The sequence below is a fragment of the Glycine soja genome, chromosome 8 (genome assembly GCF_004193775.1).
Source record: "Glycine soja cultivar W05 chromosome 8, ASM419377v2, whole genome shotgun sequence".
NCBI lineage: Eukaryota > Viridiplantae > Streptophyta > Magnoliopsida > Fabales > Fabaceae > Glycine > Glycine soja.
The window spans coordinates 17,200,403-17,226,082 of record NC_041009.1 but is presented as its reverse complement, the minus strand read 5'-3'; the positions used below and the strand labels follow the sequence as shown (position 1 = coordinate 17,226,082).

Below are 25,680 nucleotides of genomic sequence, written 5' to 3'. Positions count from 1 at the left end.
GTGAGAGAGAAATTCCAAAAACACCCTTCCATAAGGTTCATATGGATTGTCAATCTATATATACGGATTACGGATCTAAAATAATTAATGTCACTATATATAATACTAAATTTTTTAGTGTATATTTAATGCATATATAAGTTTACATAATAAATTTTATGATAATTAATTTTGATCTAATAACTAATTTTTTTACATATATAAATTTTTATTAAACTAATGATTTTTATTTAAAATTTATATATGTAAAAAATACAGTATTAGATCAAAATTAATTGTAATAAGGCCGAAATAAAAAATCTACATAATGTAATAATTATAAAAAAAACTATAATTAAATTTATTTAAAAACATTAAAAATATTTTTATAAAAAATTTAGGGGATACAGATATGCATCATACGGATTGTGAATCCTATGTTTATTCGCAGGGATAATTTTGGAAATTTTCAAAACGTGTTGAGTGTAGAAGAAAAAGCCACCGTGCAGGAAGAAAAGCCCATTGATACCCTGCATTTGAAGTCCAAATCTTTTTTTTTTTGTGTGGGTTTTATCTTGGCTCTTGAAAAACATTTCCAAAAACGAAGCAATTACTAACGTTGTTACCAGCCTAGCTGTCGATGTTAATTAAAATTTAAATAAAATATCTTGTATAAAAAATAATGATTTTTTTTATATATTTAGTTTTTTATATTTCTCAATACACCGTTTATTGTGAAATTTATGAACAGCTTGTCTGTAAGTAATTGCAATTTATGAAATGAGTCTTGCGAACATTGTTTAATGCTAACACTCATGTAGTGCGTCCAGTTTGCCAATACTCTACATAACTTGATTTTCCAGATACAATAAATTGACGTCATGTTACTTGAAACTGAAGCGTAACAAAGTTTAGACTGATTAATTGTTTCTTTATTTTATTTTAAACATAAAATAGTGTAGCAAGTATCTTCATGGTGACCCGATTCTACAAATACAGGTCTAGATAATGTCAAAAAGAATTTACTTAATAATGATTGTCATCATCAAAAAGAGAAAGAATGTAAATGTATGAATACATAAATAAGGTTGTTTCAACAAACATTCAAGGTTAAGCAAATAGAGATTGCTTCAAGATTAATTCAAGGTCAAGCAAATAAGATTAAAAGAATCTCACTGGTTGATCAGTTTTTGCCTCAAACAAATTGTTTTCAAGATATCAAAGGCACTGGTAATCGATTATCAAACATTGTAATTGATTATCAAAGACATATTACAAATAAGCTTTTTAAAAAGGGTTTTGAAATTTGAATTTTGAATCTTGTAATCGATTACCAGATGTTTGTAATCGATTACTAGTTACGATATTGTATCTTGATTTTGAAATGCAAAATACCATTTATTCTCATATAATAAAGTTTTATGTCTAAGTGATCTTTATAATTTTGATTAATTATGGATTATCCACAGCATCTATATTTGATTAAAATTATATATTAAGTTGGTTAAAGATCATATAAGGAATTAGACATAATATTGTAATTAATTATACTTATATAATGAATTTTATCTCACAAGAATTTTTATTATATCTGTATAATTAATTGGGATAAAATGATGTATTATTTTTCATGATTTACCCACAGGCATCATGATGTATGTATAATTTGTCAATTTTATCATAAAGTAAATATTTATGATAGAAATTAAATTATTTTCATGTTGTACCCGTAAAGCATGAATATTGAGCAAGTAATTTGATTATTCTATCATAAGGTTTAATTGTTTCTTATTGAATTGAAAATTTAACCCACAGGCAATTTTTTTATATTTTAGTATTTTATATTTCTCAATACACCGTTTATTGTGAAAATTATGAACAGCTTGTCTGTAAGTAATTGCAATTTATGAAATGAGTCTTGCGAACATTGTTTAATGCTAACACTCATGTAGTGCGTCCAGTTTGCCAATACTCTACATAACTTGATTTTCCAGATATAATAAATTGACATCATGTTACTTGAAATTGAAGCGTAACAAAGTTTAGACTGATTAATTGTTTCTTTATTTTATTTTAAACATAAAATAGTGTGGCAATGTATCTTTATGATGACCAGACACTACAAAAATTGTGAATCATGTAGGTTTTGATGATGTCGAAAAAAATTTACTTGATAATAATTGTCATCATCAAAAAGGGGAGAATGTAAATGTATGAATACAGATTTTTGATGATGTCAAAGTATAATCAAACAAGGTTGTTTCAACAAACATTTAAGATTAAGCAAATAGAGATTGCTTCAAGATTAATTCAAGGTCAAGCAAATAAGATTAAAATAATCTCACTGGTTGATTAGTTTTTGTCTCAAACAAATTCTTTCCAAGATATCAAAGGCACGGGTAATCGATTACCAGACATTGTAATTGATTATCAGAGACAGATTGTAAATGGGCTTTTCAAAAAGGGTTTTAAAATTTGAATTTTGAATCTTGTAATCGATTACCCGTTGTTTGTAATCGATTACTAGTTACGATATTTTAGAAAACACTTTAAAAAGTCATGAGCTTTCAAAATATAACTGTGTAATCGATTAACAGAATCCTGTAATTGATTACCAGTGAAAAATTTCAGAAAACCTTTTTAAAAAGACACATTTCTTCAAATCATCTTGAAAAGACGTAATGAGCCTATATATATGTGTGTCTGACTTCGAAAAGCAAGAGACAAATGTTCTAAGAGAATTTAATTATCAAATGCTTTCTAAACAACTCTTGGTCCAACACTTGCAAATCTATTAAGAATTCATTTAGGAACTTTAATTTGTATCATCTACTCTAAATGAGAGAAATATTTCTGTTCATCTCAGGAACTCAATTGTAATCAAGAGACTAGTTGTCTCTTAGATTGTGAAAATATTAAACACAAGGGTGAGAAATTCCAAGGTGTGTTCTGTAAAGGATTTACATAGTGGAAAATCTCAAGTGAATTGTTTAAGGACTGGACGTAAGGATGAGAAGTGGCCGAACCAATATAAATTGAGTTTGTAATTTTCTCTTCCTTTATCTTATTTATTTTACTGCAATCAATTTTGTCTTGTACGTTTAAAAAATATTATTAAATTGATTGTTATTTCTTCTTCTACATTCTAAGCCTATCATTTAAAAGGGGATTAAAAGTTTGTTAGTGAAAAATTTGATAAGACTTAATTCACTCTCGCTCTTAAGTTATTGAGGTCACTTATCCAACAAACACATGATAAAAGAGAATAATTTTGCCTCTAATTTTTAATGTTCATGGGATTGTAGTGTTTCTAGTTCAGTATGTTCATAACTAGAGGAATTTTTTGGGGCAATAAATTACAACGCCTCGATAGTGGGCTTGTTGGCCGAATTGAGTTAAGGTTTGCCACAAAAAAAGGTGTTCATAAGTATTTAACCAATAAATATTATTTATTTAATCAAAACGATCCTCGTTTGATTAGAGTTTTACACTTAAAATCTATCTACTTTTCCTATTGTAGCCTACAAAGTTGAGGTCGTGACAGGCATTTGTAAACTACGAAAATTAAATGCAAACTTTGACAAATTGATCATATCATTTATCAGTATGTAGTTTGCTTGTAGCAGATGCGAATTCCATTAAAGTTCTAACTAATGCTTATTTCTTTTGAATTAAATTTAGAAAACAGAATCTCTTTATTGATCAACCAACCGGTCCCGAAGAATATTACTACATGCTCGATCGTGCACACAAACATATCAAGGTAAAAAAGAAAGATACATATATGAATCACAAATTAAAGTATGTAATTATTATAAGGTGACATGGATAAATGGTATTGAATCTAAGGTCCATAAATCTAAAACGCTATAAAGACAAATGCGGAGAGGAAGAGGAAGGGAAGGACAGTAGTATGGAAAGAAGAGGGCGCGGAAGACGAAGGTGGTGGCGGAGCGGTGGTGGTGGCTGGTGGAAAGGCGGTGGAAGAGCCAGAGACAGTGATGGCTAACCTCTGCCCATTGTTGCAGTGATTACCAAAGCTACAAATGTAGTAATGTTCACCACCTCTGTTCAGTGTAACGTTGGCAGGGCCCGTGTTGTAGGTTGTACCTATAGGATTCGCTGAACTGCACGAATTGTATGACTCTTCCGACACTTCAATTACGTTATGCAACCCTGTCTGGAAAATGAATGCTACAAACCCAAACAAATTCAATTCAATTAATTAATTAACCCGGCCAATTGAAACAATAAGAGAAAAAATATTATAGTATAAAAAGTTTCACATAATCATTCGATTATAATCTATAATAATTATTTTAAAATCATTTGTAATTTGGATGACATCTTCAAAATGTTAGTATGTAATTAAAAAAATAAATTATATATGGGTATGATATATTAATATTTACATAGAGTATCTCCAACTGTGAAATTCTTGTCAGAAGCCCAATTTTGGTATGTGGAAGCATCTTGTGGAACTCTCCAACCCGTGCCATCTCCAACAACGTAACTTGTCTGTGCCTCTGCGTACTGTAGAACCATTAAAATAGCCGCCACCACTCCACCAAGAGCAAGACCAGTCATCTTGTTCATGTTCAATTCTAGCAAAATATGTTTTTGGAAAATGAAGAAGAGATGGGTGCCACAAATGAAACTGGAGAGTGAAACTATATATAAATAAGGGATGAGATTAAAATCAGTAGGGAAATTTCAATGCATGGACAATTAATTAAGTATTAGTATATGCTTCAAGTTTTCAACACGTCCTTTGTCGAGTTAGCGTGTTCATGGTGTTGGCCACACCGGTGGCCTTAGCCTTACCATTTTTGATATACCAACCACCAATATTTAATTCTTTTAGCTCTTAATTGACTTTTTCTTAATTTTCATCTTTTTTTGTCTTCCTTTTGCATTTAATCGAAACTGAAAATGTGCTTTCAAATTTTACATCTAATTAAATATCCCTTAAGGTGGGTATTATGGTGCATATGAGAGTATGTGAAGTTGCGCGTGGTGAAGCTACTGAGTGAACTTAGAAGGTGCTATAACTATAAGATGTTTTCAGTGACATGTGTACTTGGTTTTTGTTTTTTCAATTTTGGGCACACCTTGTGTTAAGATTGGAATGCTTATTAGTAATAATTTCTTTTGTCTTATAAAAAAACAAAAACATTTTTTTTCTTTTTTTGGAAGAAGAACTAGCACGTTATTTGTGATTGTGATCCTGAAAGAACTAAAACATTCTATTTTTTTGGTAGAGGAACCAGCACGTTATTTGTGATTGTCGTCAAGCAAAAGTACAGCACTTGTTTTATACCAGTAATTGAACAAGTTCTCTATATCCTTTGAGCGTGAAAATACGATGAGATAAATAATAACACGATGAAATTTAACGAAAATTATAAAATTGGAAAAAATTATTAAATATGATGTATTGATATCTCACCAAAATATTTAAATAAATTTATAGTTATATTATAACTCTTGTAAAAAGTATTTTTTGCAAGAAAACTCATTTGATCATATGATGATTTGTTTAATTGATACTTTTTTAAGAAGTATAAAATGAAGGAAATTAATAATAAGTAAAACAGGAGAAGGGGAGAGAAAATTAGTATTTAAAAGAAATAATTTTATAAAATCATGTTAAGGGCTAAGAAAGGAAATAATGAGAAATGATGATAGGTTATTTAAATTCACTATAATCTTGGGAGAGAAAAAAACAACATCAATACTTGATCATCAACTAGGCATCGAGTGGATACTTAAGCCTATGGTAAATTGCTGAGTATTAATAAAGATGAATAAAAAAAAGATTAATTAGCTAGACATATCGAGACGTGGCATCTGTACTTTGGAATTTCCACAATTGGAATTGCATGTGAGTTCTGAAAATTGTTACATCCAAAGAATAATTGAAATCACTTGTATGCATTCATTCTTATGACAGCTTATAATGCTACAAGAATAAGAAAAGCCGCACAACTTGTAGAAACCACTGCATATAAAGATCCAATACCCTGAAATGCACAAATGCTACAGCATCAGCATTGACGTGCTAGAAATTAATTATGTTCAACATTAATAACACTATTCTTAACCCATCTTACATTATTGCTTAAAATTTATTGTATACCACAAAATCACGAGAGGCTCAATAAAAGAAAAGTAATACCCACCAAAATTTGCGATCTGTCATAAATTTTGATCAATAGTAGATTGTGTATCAGATTAGCATTTTTGGTATTGACGAATTAAGGTTTAAATACATTTTTTATTTTTCTTATTGTAAAAGAAATTATTTCAGTACTTGTAAAATGTATTTTTTTAATTTTTCATCCTTAAAGCGTTTTATATAGCATTTATTTCACTATTTAAAGTGTTTTAAGATAAAAAATAAAATAATATATTTTCAAAAATTTAAATAAAAAACACAAAAATTATATGAAGGGAAAAAATTATTTAAGCCATAAATTAATAATGCAAAACATACGAGTATCCATACCTTGAAGGAAAGAAAAGGGGAGGTTGCTGAGGAAGGTACAAGGCCAGTAAAGCCTATATCATATGAAATGCTTCCATCTGGCTTGAACAATCCAAAGTTTCTCTCAGATGTTGGGCCAGGCTTCAAATTCTCATTAAATAAAGCAAATATATAAGCCCTGACTACCATCTTGGGCCTATAAGGGGTACCCTTTTTCTTGAGCAGTAACTTACGCAGATTTTTATTGTAAGTCCTTGCATTTTTCACTGTTGCCCCAGCTTCATTATCATCCCCTTTAGAGGCCCAACCAGTCTCGGAAACAATGACCTCCATCTTGTCAAACCCAAGTTTGTCCAAGGCAGCATATGCTGCATCAACTTGGGCCAAAAACATGTTATCATAGTGTAGCTTTGTCTTGGCATCATAAATCCCAGGGTTTTTCTTGAAAAGAGCATAGTTTATGTCAATGTGTTGGGGATCATTCTTATAGGCCAAGAAAGGGTATGCATTTATGTAGAAAGGAGTGCCAATTTGTGAGAAGAATTGCAAGAGGGGCTTCATGACAGGGAGAATATCCTCCCTAAAAGTGCATGCAGATGGAGGGTATGAATTTGCAAACACAGCCTCTGAATGTGGAGTTGAGACCTGAATTTGATGTGCCAAATTAAGCCTAGCAAGGGCAGAATACACATTTTTAGATGCAGGCACCAAAGCTTCCCAAAGCTCCATATCTCCTCCTCCCAATATCTCATTCCCAATGGAAATGCCACGGATTTTTGTCCCTGGAAGATATGGTTCAACGTTTTGTTTGATCCAATTCATGGCACGATCCTCTCCCACACTTATCTCTTTAAGTAGCTCATTTGGTACACAAACACTAATTGAAATCCCTGACCCTTTGAAGGCATTCAGGACTTGACGATCAGCATCATATATTCTGATGTTCCTAATCTTTGCAGCTTTCAGAAGAGTAACCACACTCTCAGGAGAAGGTAGATTGTCTGCTATCCTACCGTAGTTTACTCCATATGTTCCTGTAAATACTTTATCCCCCAAAACTGCACCACACAAGAATTAATGTCAAAACTTCGGTTCAAATTCCATCTCATGCATAAAAATTCCATAAACTTTTCTACTTACTAAGGTAAAACCATTACCAAGCAAACATTTGTGCATGATATCAAAGAAAGAGTTAGTAATCTATGCATATTATTTTTTTATTAGTAGAAATCAATGTCAAAAAACTTACAATAATTCACACTCTGTTTATACAACTGAACTAGACCCAATTCCCTTAACAATAATCTATGCATATTGGCAGTATAAAATCTAACAACAAATTTTTTATATACAATATGTTTATTAACTTTCATAATAACTACTTTAAAAGTTGTATTTTCTATGATTTCTGATTAGTTGGTAGTTACATTAATAATGCATAGAAATTAAACTCTAATGAAATGGTCATTGCAAACAATTAAGTAAGCATCCACTATGAAACGCCACTTTCAATGTTTAGAAGGAAAAAAGAAATGGTAAAAGATGAGTTTAGTAAGAGCAACACACACCATGACAAAAGGTTACAGAGAAGAGGAGAAGGCAAAGAAAGAAGGAAGTTGAGGAAGAGAACATGGTCCGTATAGTGTGGGAATATTAAGAATGTTTAGAGCATTCCAGTCGTAGAAAATGATGTGTGGGTTCCCTGTCATATGTAATTCAATAACGGTAACGTGATGGGAGAAGAAATCATAAGGCAATCCTCGGGGTGATGCAAAACTTTTCGTCCAGGCATGCCATAAACTAAAGATTCCTAGCTTTTTGTCAAAAGATGATGAGCAAAATATTTGAATATGATTCTTAGCCTTAAACAAAAGATGATTGAAATATAAAACAAGGATGTTTTCAGCGGCTTAGAATAGATTCTTCCTTTAACTCGTCCTTAAAGTATACCTTTTTTGCAAATTTCATCAAATGGGTGTGTCTGCAGCGTACGTAGCTAGCATGGGCATCAAGCTAGACACGAAGGATCTGTAAATTGGTCATCAATACCTTTCGTGGCCTCATGAGTAAGGGTGTGAGCACTGGCCATGCACAACACAACATTTGAATGTTTGGTCAGACATATCATCACATGGGAAACTATACAAATAGATAACAAATTCTGCAATTAATAATATGTAATATATATTAACGTATAAATTAATATTTTAGAGCACTAATTCGAGGTCAATTATTTTAAAAAAAAAGGTGTGCCGATCAATTTTTTTTATAAAAAAGGTGTCGCTTGAAATAATAAATAACAGTCTTGAAACAAATTTATTCAATTTCTATCTTGAAATTTTAGAGGGCATCTAACAAGTAGTACTGTTCAGTGATTGGTTTAGTTTAGGATTTAGGGTTATTTCTAAAAGTTCTAAACTAGCTACATCACATCGGGTTATATATTTGATTTTGGTTTTTAAAAAAACTAATTTTTTCGTCAACCTAAATATATTGATCCCTCCAAGATCAAATTGGTTTCGTAAAAATAAAAAGATAAAATGTAATTTTCAAAAAACTGTAATCTTGAGTCTTAAAAATATTTATTTTATTTTTTATTATATATTCTAAGATCATTTTGCCAAACACAAATATAAACACTCCGGGAACATAAAAAAAAAAACATAAACGCGCTTATACAACAAAAATAGATAGTGATTGAAATGAATTTAGTAAAAATTGAAGTAAAACAAGAAGAATTGAATTGCAATAGCAATAGCCAAGAACTTCGCACTTTATTTGACTCTGAGAAGCAGAGGAAAGAAATCAAGAATTTCTGGCCTCTTTTCTATTCCTCCTCCTTCCTCCATTTTCACCTTAGTAAATAGACTGTAAGATTTTAAAGAATATAATTTTTATCTTAGTGAACAAGGTGCAGTTTATGATTATTAAGATGAAGATAGAGAAGATCTTTTTTTAAGGAATAGGACAAAAAACGAATTAATAATTAGTATCGTCAAATCATGCAAACTTTACTAATTTCAGTAATGCGATAGTTGCTACCGTTCACACATTGAAATTAAACAAGTTGTAGCTAAATTATAGCGACCCTATTTCCCATCAACTGCATCCCGAACAATGACAAACACTTAGAAAAGGACGAACTCTCAAAACACTTAATTACCACCTTATCAGTGAGTCTGACAAGTGAAAAAGACAAGAAACCATTACATACAAGCTGACAAAAGAGCCACATGTTTCACCTTTCAAGGCCCTAGTACATTTGGAGCCATAGGTTTATGTAATTCACTATCATCTGTTGGAATATATGTAACTACGAATGTTGTTGTTGTCTATGGCTCCATGCAGATGCTCTAGTCTCTTTCCTTCCCATTTCTTTTTGTGTTAAAAGATTTAAGAAACTGCTTTAAAGGATGATTTTGTATTTTAATTGTACAGTAATTTTAATATTGCAATGTCTCACGGGTCGACTATAGTTTTTTCTTACTGGTGTGATTTTGTACCTACCATTATTACTAGATTTTTTGTAAATGATAGACAAGGTCTCCCATGTTAATTACATGTTTAGGTCGAGTTTTGTTTTTCCCTTGCTATGAGTTCGGTTTTGTCCTCTCTTGTTATTTTGTTTGTCTTTTTCATTATCTATATATTCTGGCTTTGCTTTTTTGGCTCTTTGGCTGCGGTGGTGACAATCTCGTTGTGATGATCACAGTCGTTGAACCTTAGCTTAGCCTTTTTTGGCTTAAAAAAAAAATATTGGAATATCTGCATGTCTGAAAGTTGAAAGAATGAACAAATGAAAACCATATATGGTAGCAAAAGTTGTACTCACTTATAAAATATATGTTGAACCACCACTTTAGTTATTTGAATCAGCCTTTGAGGATATAAATTTTACTGCTTAAAGCAATTAAATTAAGAGTAGAATAATACTATATTAAAGGTATATAATACAGTGTTGCTCTTTACTCCTTAGTCTCTGCATACAAAACTAACATTATTCTTAAAAGATACAATGGTGGAAGCCTTTTTACCAGCACAAGAGGCACCAAATTAAAGATGCTTTCTCTTAGTATGATCCAAGCTGCTATTCACAATAGCTGACAAAAGACTATTATTTACTTACATTTGTCATACAAGTCACACACCTTCACTTAAGAAACAGTGGTGAGGTTTCTATGGCTGCAGTTAAATGAATGTGATGGTTAGCTCCATGAAAGAGATCAGTTGGATATGTATGGCTGTGATTCGATTTATTTTTACAGTCTTTATCTTCCTCGTCTTCTTCGGCATCCCAAAGGAAATTAGCATATGAAGCTAGGACATAGCTACCAAAAATTAAAATGTATACATTAGTTTTATCAGCAACTCAACAAGAGAGGGCAAAATGTTTTTGCATTAGAGAAACAGAAAGAATATAACACATGAAAGGGGGACCAACTTCATGCTCTTTTATAAAAAAAAATAAAAAAAACAGATTAACACATGCTTCAATTTCTGTAAACAATTAGAAAAATATACAGAAAGAATGAAAACCATAATCAACGTAGAATTGTTGATCATATATTTTACCTATCATATGGGGCACTTTTAATGGCTTGATCAAAATATCCTTCAGCTCGATTAGCATCCTTCTCTAATTGCCATATTAACTCCGCATAGAGGGACAGAATATGACCATCATCAGGATTAGCCAAAATCGCCCTTTCGAGATACTCTTTTGATTTAGGATAATCGTCACAAACCTATTTGCATATACAATACAATAACAACCATAGATAGATAGATGAAACATACAGTTTTCCTTGCATTTCTATATACCAACAAGGTACACATTCTAGCCAGCCTGATAATTTTTTAATAGTGGATGATCTGACCAATTGGGTAGATAATTTAATACTACTTCCAAATTCTTTTTATAAGAAACAAGTTTTAGTATAAAATACACTAAAACTTGTTTTTTTATAAAAAGGACTGAGCGGAGTATCATTTTCTGCTTTTCACAATATTTAGAGAAATAAAACATGACCAAGGAACAAATTATTACCTCTTTCAAAAACTTTGCATAATTTCCTAGCAAAAGTGCATCACTGGGGTTTGCTTCAATCATGTTCTGGTAATAAGCTTCCGTCCTATCTCTACCATGATCATTTCCTTCATGGAAACCCCACCTTTTTCCATGTCCACCACCTGAGCCTCTTCCACTTCCATTGCAACCACCACAAATCCAACCACCATCACTCCCCATTCCACCACCCATCACTGAAGTCTGTAACCAACTATCTTTCTTCCCCGAACCACGCTCTTCATGATCCAGGAGTCCCTTATCTAAATCCAAACTAGAAAACAGTTCTTGAATTGAAGATTTTGCTTTCATGCAAGTTTTTTGTTGTGGATCTTTCCCTTCATCTCTTTCTTTTATCTTTTTACTCTGTTGATTTTTAGGAACACTACTAAGTGGCACACGATTTTTTCTCTTGGGACTTGATGACTTTTTAAGGTCTATCTCCACCAAGTTTTGGCTTAGACTTAAAGCTGATGCTGTTTTAGGAAGGTTAAGAATGTGTTCTGGTTCGGAGGAGGACTCCTTTGAATAGTGTAACAATGAAGTTAGAATCGGTGCCGAGGAGCTTCTAAGTAACATCTTCTACGACTCAAACAAAAAGAAAATCAAGGAGTTGGGGTAATATGAGAGCTAGCAATGCATACAGTGGGATGAGGACTGATACAGAATGCTAATGAAAAGATGGTGCAAGTTGAAACCTATCAGCTAAGTGAAAAGTGAAAGAAAAGTACTCGACTAGAAAAGGAAAGAGAGACAGTTGAAAACAAGGTGATTTAGACTTTTAGAGTGAGAGAAGTGAACTCTCTCAAGAAGAGACATGGAATAGAATGCAAGAAACAAGCAAGTCTTTATATAACAATTAACGCTGGACATTATTACTTAGAGGAATCTGATGACCAATCCCCGGTTAGCAATCAGTGAAATGCAAGTGGGAGACTACAACCTATGCAGTATGGGCACGTTTTGACTGTAGATTGCATGACACGAATTGGGGGGACCCAAGTCGCCATTTTTGTTTTGCTCTAAGTTGCAAAAGTTGAACGGACACCAATTACTTTAGCATCGCCATCTCGCCTTAACCTTCCCCAACTGCAACCAACCATCTATGAACACCTGCTTTTGGGTACCATGGGCATACTTTGTTGCCATTTGTGGACAGGGGACGTGAGATTCTCGCTTATAATTAGTAAAATACTTATTTGTTACTAATACTATCATACTGCATTACTTAATATGGGAGTGAAAGCTAGTTCCTTTTGCTTTTATGTTATTATTACTTGATTACTTGTATATTCGATACAACCATCATTGTCGAGTCAAAATTTAGTGTCATTAAATTACTTTTAGCAATCGGTACAGTTTTCAAAACCTTAATAAATTCAGTCTTTTTTTTTTCGTTTCCACCAACTTAACATATTCAAGACAAGAAACGGAAGAAAACATAGACCCATTTTGATTATATTTGCGTAAAAAAATGTTGTAACATCGACATTTCAGGTAGGTATTCATGAGAAGCATATACTGCAACAGAAATGTGCGAACTTTGATATAACTACTACGGTAATCGGTAAGTAGAGAAACACCAAAAAACAGAGTGCGAGGGTGAAATCTGCTGTGAACCTGTGAGATCATTTCCTAAAGCTCTGAGAAGCAACTCCAAAAGAATCCAAACAACGAAAACTACAAAGAAAATTTCGAGGCTTTTTACGAAAATGAAGATGAAGTTTTCAAGTAATGACTCATCTTTGACACTATAGGTGACAACTTGTTTCGTCTCCATTTCCGTCTGGTGTTACTGCTACGGTCAGAAAAGAAAAACAACAAAATATGTCGTATTCGTCCATTGCTCCTGAGAAGTAAATCCATGAAATGAAAGATTGCAAACCATGTAATCAATACGCATCAGCTAGTCTATGCGAAAATATCAACTTATTGAAACACATAAAACTGACGTTTAATCCATAAATAATAATGTTCACTCTAGAAAAGGCACTTCCTTTTCCACAGACCATACCAGCTGGCTCAGGCAAAACAAGTCAAAATAAAAAAATATCTCAACGGCCATTCAATTATTTTTTTCCGGGTTTCATGGACCATGTCCATGGTTTAGGCCCGAAGGTCGAACGGAAAGACATCATTCACAATGAAAGGAAATACTTCTCCTCCCTCCTACTTGTCACAACTGAAAGCAAAACTGCAAAAGCAATCTGCAAAACCCTGCTTCTCATTGTACTTGAATTAAAAACTTGACTACAAGTTCATCTAAGTTTTCAGAATAATGTCAAATCGTTATAAAATTTTTAAGTTTAATTTTACTCACCCATCGTCAATTTTCTAGTTGGCATAAAAAAATTTATGGATGGATATCCAACCCATCCATTTATTTATATATATATATATATATATATATATATATATATATATATATATATATATATATATTGCTTATAAAATAAAGCTTAATATTTATACAGATTCTTATACTTGAACACATTAGAGTTCAGGACTTGTCTCTTAAAGGACCTATGCCCAACTTATGAACTTGGATTACAAAAATATGTTGAATGACCCACATCTATCCAATAACAAATTGTTATATAATTCAACCAATTTAATAATTTTATTTTTATAATTGGATAGATTGGTTGAATTTGTGCATGAATAAAAGGGAAACAGAGTGATTACTCAAAAGCTACTTCTGACAGGAGTAATCTTAGCACATGGAATGTTCTAAAGCAGAAATTTTACAGAGAATAATATACTCTTAAACGACACAGTTGCATAATTTTTTTTTTCTGTTGCTGTATAATTCTGTCGTCCACCTAAGTTATATATATTGATATATACAAATTAAATGCTTACTATTTTATCTTCTAAATCTTGATCCCTTGTCTGGTCTATTCCTCCCATCCCAGGCGGAAGCCCAAAAGAATAGAGACATCCAGAAAAGAACAGCAAAGAAGATCTGTATTCTATCTTGAATTTTGGATAAAGATGTAGCAACATCTGCTCCTGATAAAATAAAAAAAGTCTTGTCAATACCAAAAGCTGCACCTTGCTCAAGAAGCATAAACACCAAATCAAAACATAAATGATAGAAATTGAGCATAAGATAAATTTAATATAAAAAAAAAACATGGCATCATTATACCAATTAATACTCTAAGGCAAGTATAACATTTGAGTAAATGAGCAATAGTTACTGAAACAAGCTTTTATGACACAAAGCACATAGAATGTGTGTCCTGAGTCTAGACTACAAAATGCTGAGGAATGAAGATACTTTCAACACAATACAAATATAGTTGACTACATCAACAACAACAAATATATATATATAGTTGAAAAAATGTAAAGTTGCTTTGATAGAGGACCTTGAAAAACTACCATATCTTACATAATTCAATACTACACAAGACAACAGATCATTGCAAACAATTTTTTGCATCATAGAGTGACTTCATCTTACCTAGTTTAGTTTTTTTTTTTTTTTTGTGCAACAGAGGTCTAAAAGCCCACCTAGTGGGATAAGGCGTTGTTGTTGTTGTTGTGCAACAGAGGTCTAAAAGCCCCAAAACTACAGATAGATAGTACGGGACAGACATTAATGTTATATTAAAGGAACAATGGAAGAATTAGTTAGAATTGATGATAACAAGATAACACATTAGTAACACAATCATAAAGACAAATTTGATCATCAAATACCAAGCACAGTAGTTGTAGCATCGTCACAAAAACAGCGTGATTACAAACTATTATTTTCAAGCCTACAGAGCATAAGCTTGACTCGATTAAAAAAACCAGTCTAACTTCAAGTTTGAGCTTGTTTATTCAACTAGAAAGAGTTCGATTGATCAATTAACGTGTTAAATTTAAACAATACATGAAAAGCTAAGTTTAGTTGTATTGTATCCCTAGCTGTAAGAATTATCATGTGACTGAAATCATCCATCTTCCATCAAAACAAAAATTCAACTTATTTCATGGACCTAAACTAAACTTCTCTTTAAATTTCATACGAGTAATTCTTATCCCTTTCATTTCGAACCAAAAGAGACTTCAATTACTACACTAACTACTCAAACACGAAACATAAGGAAAAAAGAATTCACGTGAGAGAACAACAGTAATGCACGTATGCACTTCATATATAATAAATAAATAAATCTAAGCGAAAACATGAAAGGAACCTAACTTAAGCAATTAAACATTTAAAAGTTCGAAGGATGAAAGAACCTTTAAGGTGCCTGCTGGAATCGTTTTCGGAAGGTGGGAGTGGGGGACCGGGGGAGGCGGCGTGGCACCGGGGAAGACGGCGGAGCACGGCGGAGGAAGAGGAGAGTGGTTGAAATTGACGGTGGAGAGAGAAGGAGAAAGCGTGAGAACGAGAGAGAGTGCGTAAGAGAATATGCTTCGAGGAATTTGCGGTGGTGACTGAGACAAGAGCCATTTCCAGGCATTTCATTTTCTAGTTTAACCAAAATGAATGATATGCATATAAATTATGTTGATATAGTATTTTCTCGTAGGGTGGCTTCTTGGGCTAACTTCCCAGCCCAATGGATCAAATATTGGCCTCAATTCACATGACCAACTGGGCTTCGGTGGTCCCATCTATATGGATTGATAATTTGATACACTCCTCAACTGATTAACTAGTAGTCTTGACTCTTGACCATCAAACTTAGGTAAGAAAGGATATGATAAGTTAGTTTTTTTTTAAAAAAATAGTATTTGAAAAATTTATTCAATTAATTTTTAGTTAGTTTTATCCAAAGATAGTTAAATGTGTAAAATGAAAATGGTTAAAGAATAAGAATGTGAATTTGAAAATGAACAAAAAAGAGATAGAGAAGTAGATCATGTACTGACCATTTGAGGAGGTGTTGCACAACTTACACTTGCATCCAATAATAAATTGTACTATGTTTGTTGGTTTTTATAATAATTAATCTAAAAGTTATATTAACTATGATTTTTCTTGACAATGCAAAAAAAATTAAAATAACAGTGCGCGCATAGAAATTAAACTAAAAAATTATCATTGTGATTGTTATGTATTCACTTTTAAACTTTCTTTTTCTCTTACAAAAAATAATTCATTTTGAATTTTGGGTAAAACAGTTTTCTTACTAAGTAACAACATGGTTGAAAGGTGTTGTGCTTCTTTTAATCCAAGCTACTGCTGATCGAATGCCGATGAGTATTTTTTTTAAGTAACAAAATCTACTTGAAAATTTATGCTCTTCTAACTAATATTTTTCATATATAAGAATAAAAAATGAAACTCTTGACCATGTGTATAAGGAGTAAAGTTTTCTATCAAATATCACATGTTATGTTGGCTAAAAAAAGCGTTGATATATGATTGAATTTCATCCATACATGCGAGATTCACACTTCAAAGTTGAAATTATTTTGATTGTTCAAAGTTGTTGGAAGCCTCGAGATGACGTCTTGTTGTAGCTAGGGAAATATTTTTGCCTTTGCCTTTTCCGTGTTGAATGCATTGAATTAAAATCCTATTCAATGAGGCACATCAATGGTGGTGTCAAGTTACTACTCCTGACTAGAGGTGATGATTTATTCTGTGCTGAATAAAACTGTTTACACATCAGTGTATTTGGGCAAAAGTTAATCTGTTATTGATATCATTTCACCGATTGAGAAAACTTTTTTTAATAAAAAAAAAAAAATCTGTTAGTTTAACACTGAACTTGTGGGAAAAAAAAATAATTTGATGAATTTGGAACAAGTTAATCTGAATAGATCCATACTACTACTGGTACTTATTATTTAGGAGCAGGGACAGGGTCTGCATCATCAGGATCAGGATGGTTCAGTCATCAGTGCGCGAATCAGGGAATCCGACTGCATCATCAGCCATCGGTTTTCGCCTTTGCGGGACACCAAGTACTTTCAATTTCCATGTGCTACCACTCATGTTTAATATAAGTATTCTTAGGCCAAAATGATAATTAATCGTTTATTGGAACTAGGAATGACATCGATATTTATTTGTAATTTTTTTTTTTTGACAATGAGTGAGTGCATATACGATAAAAGAGATTAAAGTTGTTATGCTTTGTGAGACGGATACTACAGGATCATATCCAAATCTTATCCATTATTCCATTATTGTACTTAATTATAAGATTAATTTGATCATAAAAAAATATCTTGATTACAAAACTTTTCTTTTGCTAAAAAATGTGTTTTCATAGTTAGAAATCATAGGACTAAATTTCAAAACTTAAAAATCACCCATATAAATTATGCTGGATTTTTTCAACCACCATCTATCAACCATCGTGGACATTGTTGCTACAACGCTAGAAATCTACTACTATACATATCATATGGAAAAGCTTGGAATGGGACTATAATAAAACAAATTGCACATTAACAGGCCTTATTCTAAATTCAATTGTTCTTCGTTTAATAAAGTAAAAAATTAAAATTTGAATAGATGTATATACTATTTTTATTTAATGTATTCTTAACATAACAAGAGGCATTAGGAAAGTTATAAAAAAGAAAATTGTTTATGTGCAATAAAATTAAATCTCTATTGCAGAACATTCATTTGACGTGTTTTCTATGAAATCCGGCCCCCACTCGTTCACTGTACTTGTATTATGTACACACTACACATGCATTGTGGTCTGTGTGGACAACAGATTTGACCTTCTCCCAGTTTGTATTCTTTTCATGCGCTCAACCGTGTTCCTGTGTGCTTGTACTTTGTAATTTGTAATTAGAAATAAGACAGACAAGCTAATAAACTCCTTTCGTGTTATTCAAGGTATGACTACAATAACCAATTAACTACTCTTTAATTTACCATTATAATTAATGCCATACTCCTATGCAAGAGTGACATTAAACAAATTGATTTTATAAGCAGAGATTACGACTCATTTTCGTTCATATAATGAAAAATGTTAAATTTAAGCATTAAATTAAATAAAAGTCTTTGAAACATAGAACTATAGAAGTCCCAATACTCATAATTAATACTATATAATAATTGGATACAGATGAAAACAAGTTCACTAATTTTTAACATCTAAATGACAAATACCCAAACGGAGGCTCCAACAGAAGTTGGGTTCTCTGCCTCTTCTTTTTTTATACATATACAGAAATTAATGGTAACTAAGCAGTGTAATTGATAGTAGTTGATGAATGAATCATGGTTGAAACAGCTTATTACCACATTTGCATTTCCATGAAAGAAGGTAATAGGTGTCATCGTCCCCACGAGACGACACTTTGAAACCCTTCTTCCTCTTTTGGTGATTTGGAACGACCAGAGTAGCCATGCATGGCCTACAACTCTTGCACTTGTTAACACAAGCAGGTGGCTTTGACCCTATCACCATTTTACTTTCCTCTAAACCCTCCCTTGTGCTCTCCACCATCACTGATCCACCTACACAACGCAACCAAAAGAAAAAGTACGTACGGTTCATTAAAAACTTAAAAGGGTACCCTATACACACAAGAGGGTTAACTATTAAGAATGGTAGCTAGACCAAAGAGAAAGAGATGACAAGCACAGAAAAAAGAATAAAAAAAGATAAATATTTAAATATAAAAACCACATATTATGTCAAAGTGACGTGTATATATGAAAGACCTAGCTTGCTATTTGAATATGTAAATTGTAACTTAACGGAAGCTTGAAACAGTTATTAACTTAAATAGGGTATAAGGATGGTGGAGGCTTTTTTACCAGATTTGGAAGGTAGAAAGGAGAGGAAAAAGATGAAAAGCACAGTGATTGGAAGTTTGAGGCCATGTAGAGGATAGGATCTAGCAGGTGGAGCCATCTAGGAAGGAGCTTTGACGTGTATTGGATATTGGATATTGGATATTTGATGCAATTGGTCACACTCACAGTGAATGAAGAAGTGTTGAGAAAGAAAAAAGAATGGGGAAGCTGGCTAGCATGCCAAGAAGCAGTGAAAGTGAAATTATAGTATTATTGTTGTGATGGAAAAGAAGACATTTAAATGTGTTGGACAAAGTTGAGGGATGTTTCCTATGGGAGAGACAGTGGTCTGATTCCATGGCTTGTTCACCAATGAAAATGAAATTCACACAGAGGGAGTGGGTTGCTTCGGTCTTTTTGGGAATTTGGGGAACAGATTTTGGATTCATAGTGAATATTGACTGACTGATGAGGTGAACAAATTAAAACGAATATGACCCCCACTCCCCTTGGATTGATCACAGGTTCTACTGTTGGCCATCAATTTACCTACCTGCCCTCAAATTAATTGATGCCACCACAGTATATATTAATAATACACTTTAATTTTCATGCTCTATAAAGATTTTTATTTGCTTGATGAATTAAGAATTATCCTAGATATGATTTTTTAAGTATTTATTAAAAACTTAATAAATCTATTTTACACAAAAAATTTACATTATAAAAGCCGATTAGGGTAGGGGAATTAAACAAACTTGTTTTAGAGAACTAATTTGAAACCGAATTGTTTTTTATGAACCAAGTTGTAACCAATGTTGAATTGAACCGGTTCTAAACCGTTTTGGATTAATTTAGGAACCAAGTTGATTTTTAAACTATTTTTTAATAAAAAATTTGATTTAAAAGAAAATAGTTAAAGTAACCGAATTGATTTAAAAAAAATAATTAGATTCAACTTATTTTGAAAACAATTTAATGGTTTTAATGTAGCTTCGATTCCAAACTAATTCAGTTCAAATCGGTTTTTTACACACTCCTAATTAATGGTCTGGGTGCATGGCCTAATGATAACTTAGTAGGATCAATCTAGTGATAAAAATTGGAATAGATACTTGAGAATTTAAGGTCAATCCTTAATATTATCATTGAACATAAAAAAAATGACATATGACATGGTATGACAGAATCTTTTTGTCACCTTAATGTAGTAACTTGTGTAAATCATATGCTTAATTAACTATAATTAAAAAGAAATATATATGATACCAATTAACTCGACTCAAAATACGATTTCCTTCTAGATCTGACAGGGTGTTAAGATCTACTGTTGCGGCTGACATGTAAGCTTTGCAGGCTTAGAGTGGCAAATTTACCAAGGGGGTCTTATTTTACAAACTATTTACGTATAAGGGTTTGTTTTAAAACTAATGACGGAGGGGGTTGGTTTTTAGGCGGAAAACGCCATTGCCACTGGCGGCAAGGCTCAACCCGCCATTGCCAGTGGCGGCAAAGCAGGAGAGAGGGGTGTATCGCCCCTGCTAGTGGCGACATAGGCCACGTAGGAGTGAGAAGTGGGACTCGCCCATCGCAATGGCGAGATAGGGCTACAGGCTTGCCGCCAGAAGGGCTGGCGGGATTGGCAGTGCAGTGGGTCTCGCCCAGGGTGCTGGCGAGACAGCCATGTCAGTGTGCAGGACTCGCCCAAGGTGCTGGCGAGACAGCCATGTCACGTGAACTTTTCAGGCTTGCAGGGCTTGTTTCTGCTCTCCATTGTATAGGGATGCAGCATAGGGTTTAGGGATACAGAGAGCTTTTGACCATTGTATACGCTTTTTTCCTATAAAATAAGTTGAACGTAAACTTTGGATTCACATTTCTTTTCTTCTACTACCTTTCTTTTCTCCATTCTTGAGTGTTCTGCGTGCTTGCTGTTGGTGCTTGCTCTTGCTGAGTTTTTTTCTTCCATAGTTCATAATTTCTAATTGGCTGGTAAGTGATTTTCTTAAATAACAGGTTAGCTAGATAAGTGATTTATATATTCTGTTTGTTAATATTTTTAAAATAATAGGTTAGCTAGATAAGTATTGTAAGTTTAGGTTAATTAAGATTAATAGGTATTGTAAGGTTAGGTTAGTTAGTATTATTAATAAATTAATAAGTATGCTGTTATTTGTTATTAATTTTTATGTAGTAACAGATATTTGAAGAGTAGGTTAGGTTAGTTAGTATAAAAATATTATTTAGTTTGTAGTATATATTTTTAGATTTGTAATATATATTTGAAGATTAGTTTGTATAAAAATAAGTATGCTGTTATTAGTTTGTAGTATATATTTGAAGGTTAGTTTGTAGTATATATATGATATTTTAGTAAGCCACAGCCAAACGTTCCGACACACTTAATATTAGCCTTAGAAATATTAGGCACACACTTAATATTAGATAAGGTAGAAATATTATGTATAAATTAATATTAGCATACATATTTATAAATTTTAGGTAGACATAAATTTTTAGTTTTTATAATATTAAGCATGTTACACGTAAATAAATAATTCTAATATTAGAGATGCGTAAATTTGTTTTATTAGTGTTATATTTTTGTGTCTTATATATTTTTGTATGTTATATATAGATAGTATAGTTTTAAATAAATGAATTAATAAGTTAATATTGTTTGAGTTAATAATTTTTAGTTTTTAGATTTTAGTTATATATATATATATATGATCACTGTTAGTTTTAGTTTGTAGGTTAATATTAATTGTTTTAGAAAATTTATGTTATTAAATATATGATAGATTGTACATTATTATAATTTTTGTATATATATTTTTAAATAATTTTTTGCATTTCAATATTTGTTTGTATTATAAATAATTTGTTAGTCCATATTTTATTAAATTATTTTTTTTAATTGTAGAAAAAAAATTATTTATTTAAAGTTTTGTTCACATGTATTTTAATTTATGTATAGAATATATTAAAAATTGGCGAGTTTGATTTTTTTCAAATTTATTGTTAGATATTTAATAATGTTTTTATAAATGTGTGTAGTTTAATTTAATTTATATTATCTACAAATAATGTATTATATTTTTTTTTTGTAGTAGCAATGGCATCTTCATCATCATCTTCATCACATGTTAACATTAAGTCTGGTCCCATCGATGCTGATGTATTATGGATGCAACCTAAACATGTTTCAGAACATGTTTGGAATGGGGAAGAAGATAGGAAATTACATATCAGACGAGCTGTCCCCACGTATCAAGGGGAAGAACAAATTCCTGAGCAAATTTTTCCTTTTCTTCTACAATCTGGTTTCGCCTGGATTATCAAGATGGGGTACTTAAAAATAAATGCCTCATTAATTAGTGCTCTGATTGAAAGATGGAGGCCAGAAACACATACCTTTCACATGAGATGCGGAGAATGTACTATTACTCTCCAAGACGTCTCTGTATTGTTAGGTATAAGTGTGGATGGTTTACCATTAATCGGTCCAACAAATCTTGATTGGGCTGATTTATGTGAGGAATTATTGGGAGTCAGACCACAAGAAGATGAAATTAGAGGTAGTGTGGTTAAATTAAGTTGGCTGGCTCACCATTTTGCCCAAATAAATAATGACGACGACGAAGAACAAGTACGAAGGTTTGCCCGTGCATGGATATTGAGATTCATTGGAGGTGTCTTGTTCGTTGATAAAAGCAGTAACAAAGTTTCGCTAAGATACCTTCAATTTTTACGTGACTTTGAAGAATGTGGCAGATATGCATGGGGAGCTGCCGTACTTGGTTTTCTATACAGAGAGATGTGCAATGCCACCGATTATAAAACTAAATCAATCGGAGGTATGTGCATCTTACTACAAATGTGGGCATGGGAACGATGTCCAACCTTGGCTCCAAAGAGGACTCCTTCCCAAGTAGAAAATACACCACTGGGGCATAGGTTAGTAATTTTTAGCAGCGTCTTTCATTTCAATAGAATAAATGGTTTTAGCATATATTAAATTTTAATCTTTGTAGGTGGCTGCGACGTGGAAACCAACATATCGGCAATGATGATGTGAGAGTTTTTCGTCGCAAGTTAGATATTATGAAACGTCATGAGGTAAGAAGATGTTATTCTATTTGTAAAATAAAAAATTATATGTGTTATTTTACTAAAATGTTCATAACTATGTTGTTATATGCAGTTTGTGTGGGAGCCGTACCCATCAACCGTAATATCACTGTTGCCTCCCGTTTGTTTAGTCGGAAGTCTCGCGTGGTACGCGGTGGTGCCACTAATTTGTTTCCAAGTTATTGAGTGGCACCAACCGGACAGAGTATTGAGACAATTTGGGATGCAACAGCCAATTCCAGAGTCTCCTTCACAACCCTTAAACATTCATGGCATAACATTGAAAGGGAAACATGACGAAAATTGGGGGCAATTGTTCGCCCCAATGATTGATCAGTGGAATAATCGCCATGCATTTAGGGTCGACGCTTATCCCCGACAAGAAGGCCTATTGAGTTTTAACTCGGACTACATGGTCTGGTATAGGCGAAAGACAAAGATGTTTGTTGACCCAGCAAATGCAAAGACGGCTACATTGGTATTTTTAAATTTTTTTCAAATTTTAACTTGAACTTTTATTTAATGATGGCCATTAATTTTCTTACCCTTATAAATGCAGGGTGAAGTTGCGGAGGCATTACAATACATGGTGTCTCCTCAAGGGAGGAATACATGCACATTTGATGATCTCGTGCCTTATGTGGAAAAAATTACAATTTTATCCGAAGAGCAAGAGAGAGTCACTGAGCCAGTGTCACATGGTCCCGCATCAGAGCGTCAATTTCCTGCACAACAGTTTCACATGCTTCAGTCAAGTATTGAAACTCAGGGGATAGACAGAAGAAGGGACATTGTTGAAGCGGAAGAATATTCCCAACAAATGGCGGAGCGTGGCCATGGAATGTATTACACGCCACAAACATTTGCTGAGTATCCGACCCAGATGTATCAATATCCTTTTCAGGGTCATCACACTGATACTTCTGCAAGCCAGCAATCGTTCGGTGGTGTTGCGGAAACACAAGCTCATTTTTCATGGCCCACAATGACCCCTTCACAGCAATATCATGGCCCAATTCCAACACCTAATGCCCCGTTAGGAACACAATGGAATGTACCGGGACCAATACCTAATACGGGTGACTTATTCGGTGTTGATTTGCGGCACGCATTTTCTGCGGAGGCTGACGAAGAAGAAGCGGGGAGGCATCGGGGCAGAAGAAATCCTGATCGCCAAGCACGAAGATGGGATCGACCATGTGGCACATCCTCACGACATCACGGACACCAAAATGAATGATTTGCATGTCTTCGTTTATTAAGCCTTTGTTGTATATTTGTAATTTGACATTCATGGCGTAATGTATGATATTCAGTTTATTAAGGCTTACTTATGGATAATATTTATGTCGCGTATCAAACTATAATAATCAATGAACCGTAAACCAAATAAAACTCAAAAACTAACCCCTAAAATAAAAAACCTAACCCTAACCCTAAAAAATAAGAACTAACCCTAACCCCTAAAGTAAAAAACTAACCCTAACCCCTAACATGTTCAGAACTAAACCCTAACCCTAAAATAACAAACCTAACCCTAACAGTAAAAAATAAGATCTAACCCTAACCCCTAAAATAAAAATATAACCCTAACCCCTAACATGTTCAAAACTAAACCCTAACCCTAAAATAAAAAACCTAACCCTAACCCTAAACCCTAAAATAAAAAACCTAACCCTAACCCTAAAAAATAAGATCTAACCCTAACCCCTAAAATAAAAATATAACCCTAACCCCTAACATGTTCAGAACTAAACCCTAACCCTAAAATAAAAAACATAGCCATATATCCCTAACAAATAAGAACTAACCCTAACCCGTGTATAATGGAAATTAATTACTCTATTAATGTATCATTTATAAATATTAACCGATTATTAATGGTTGAAAAACTTAAGATGTGATACTTAATTAAAAGATTAAAATATATTTTTCTTATATATATCCAAAGTTTGTTGTTTGTTCTTGTAAAAAATTTCATTTGTTTTGTTTTTGTATAAAATTATAACATTGCTCCTTTTTTTATCTGAAGTTAGATTTGTTGGACATTTAACCTGAAAATATATTTAAAGGGAAAAACAATTTATAATTCTTAATAAATACCTTAATTTTATGTTTTCTATAATTTATTTATTTTTATTTTTTTCTACAATAAAACAAAAATTTTATTGTGGTCCTATACACTTTTTTTTAGTTCCTTATAAACTAACAAATTTTATTTTTACTTTCTAGTAAAAGAAATTCATTTGTTATTATTTTTTTTTAAAAAAAAATTAATAATAAATGAAAAAATTA

The 25,680-nt window shown here is 32.5% G+C and overlaps 4 protein-coding genes across 4 annotated transcripts; 1 reads left to right on the top strand and 3 right to left on the bottom strand.

Annotated features, from left to right (window-relative positions):
• Positions 1-3,650: 3,650 nt before the first annotated feature.
• On the bottom strand, positions 3,651-4,642 carry LOC114424543 (stellacyanin-like). Its single transcript, XM_028391400.1, has 2 exons — positions 4,392-4,642; positions 3,651-4,173 (listed from the first exon to the last, which is right to left on the bottom strand). Exons 1-2 carry the CDS (start codon positions 4,573-4,575, stop codon positions 3,839-3,841), a joined length of 519 nt encoding a protein of 172 aa, XP_028247201.1. The 5' UTR covers positions 4,576-4,642; the 3' UTR covers positions 3,651-3,838.
• Positions 4,643-5,648: 1,006 nt separating this feature from the next.
• Positions 5,649-8,189, bottom strand: LOC114424369 (glucan endo-1,3-beta-glucosidase 14-like). Its single transcript, XM_028391214.1, has 3 exons — positions 8,035-8,189; positions 6,488-7,524; positions 5,649-6,002 (listed from the first exon to the last, which is right to left on the bottom strand). The coding sequence occupies exons 1-3, from the start codon at positions 8,096-8,098 to the stop codon at positions 5,934-5,936; spliced, it is 1,170 nt and encodes a 389-aa protein (XP_028247015.1). The 5' UTR covers positions 8,099-8,189; the 3' UTR covers positions 5,649-5,933.
• A 2,169-nt stretch (positions 8,190-10,358) lies between these two features.
• Positions 10,359-16,012, bottom strand: LOC114422454. The gene is made up of 5 exons (XM_028388817.1): positions 15,771-16,012; positions 14,394-14,543; positions 11,514-13,380; positions 11,039-11,211; positions 10,359-10,794 (listed from the first exon to the last, which is right to left on the bottom strand). Exons 3-5 carry the CDS (start codon positions 12,108-12,110, stop codon positions 10,617-10,619), a joined length of 948 nt encoding a protein of 315 aa, XP_028244618.1. The 5' UTR covers positions 12,111-13,380; positions 14,394-14,543; positions 15,771-16,012; the 3' UTR covers positions 10,359-10,616.
• A 6,353-nt stretch (positions 16,013-22,365) lies between these two features.
• Positions 22,366-24,799, top strand: LOC114424603 (serine/threonine-protein phosphatase 7 long form homolog). The gene is made up of 4 exons (XM_028391472.1): positions 22,366-23,211; positions 23,289-23,373; positions 23,459-23,863; positions 23,945-24,799. Exons 1-4 carry the CDS (start codon positions 22,370-22,372, stop codon positions 24,623-24,625), a joined length of 2,013 nt encoding a protein of 670 aa, XP_028247273.1. The 5' UTR covers positions 22,366-22,369; the 3' UTR covers positions 24,626-24,799.
• The last annotated feature ends 881 nt before the right edge of the window (positions 24,800-25,680 follow it).

What these genes read in the sequence shown, in the direction of transcription:
- LOC114424543 (XM_028391400.1), bottom strand. Translation starts at nt 4,575, where the DNA reads ATGAACAAGATGACTGGTCTTGCTCTTGGTGGAGTGGTGGCGGCTATT. An exon ending in CACAGTTGGAGATACTCTAT is followed by an intron (nt 4,174 to 4,391) that starts GTAAATATTAAT and finishes TTGGGTTTGTAG; the next exon opens with CATTCATTTTCCAGACAGGG.
- LOC114424369 (XM_028391214.1), bottom strand. Translation starts at nt 8,098, where the DNA reads ATGTTCTCTTCCTCAACTTCCTTCTTTCTTTGCCTTCTCCTCTTCTCT. An exon ending in CTCTGTAACCTTTTGTCATG is followed by an intron (nt 7,525 to 8,034) that starts GTGTGTGTTGCT and finishes TGTGTGGTGCAG; the next exon opens with TTTTGGGGGATAAAGTATTT. An exon ending in CCCCTTTTCTTTCCTTCAAG is followed by an intron (nt 6,003 to 6,487) that starts GTATGGATACTC and finishes TGTGCATTTCAG; the next exon opens with GGTATTGGATCTTTATATGC.
- LOC114424603 (XM_028391472.1), top strand. Translation starts at nt 22,370, where the DNA reads ATGGCATCTTCATCATCATCTTCATCACATGTTAACATTAAGTCTGGT. An exon ending in ATATTATGAAACGTCATGAG is followed by an intron (nt 23,374 to 23,458) that starts GTAAGAAGATGT and finishes TGTTATATGCAG; the next exon opens with TTTGTGTGGGAGCCGTACCC. An exon ending in ATGCAAAGACGGCTACATTG is followed by an intron (nt 23,864 to 23,944) that starts GTATTTTTAAAT and finishes TTATAAATGCAG; the next exon opens with GGTGAAGTTGCGGAGGCATT.
- LOC114422454 (XM_028388817.1), bottom strand. Translation starts at nt 12,110, where the DNA reads ATGTTACTTAGAAGCTCCTCGGCACCGATTCTAACTTCATTGTTACAC. An exon ending in ATGCAAAGTTTTTGAAAGAG is followed by an intron (nt 11,212 to 11,513) that starts GTAATAATTTGT and finishes ATATGCAAATAG; the next exon opens with GTTTGTGACGATTATCCTAA. An exon ending in AAAAGTGCCCCATATGATAG is followed by an intron (nt 10,795 to 11,038) that starts GTAAAATATATG and finishes AATTTTTGGTAG; the next exon opens with CTATGTCCTAGCTTCATATG.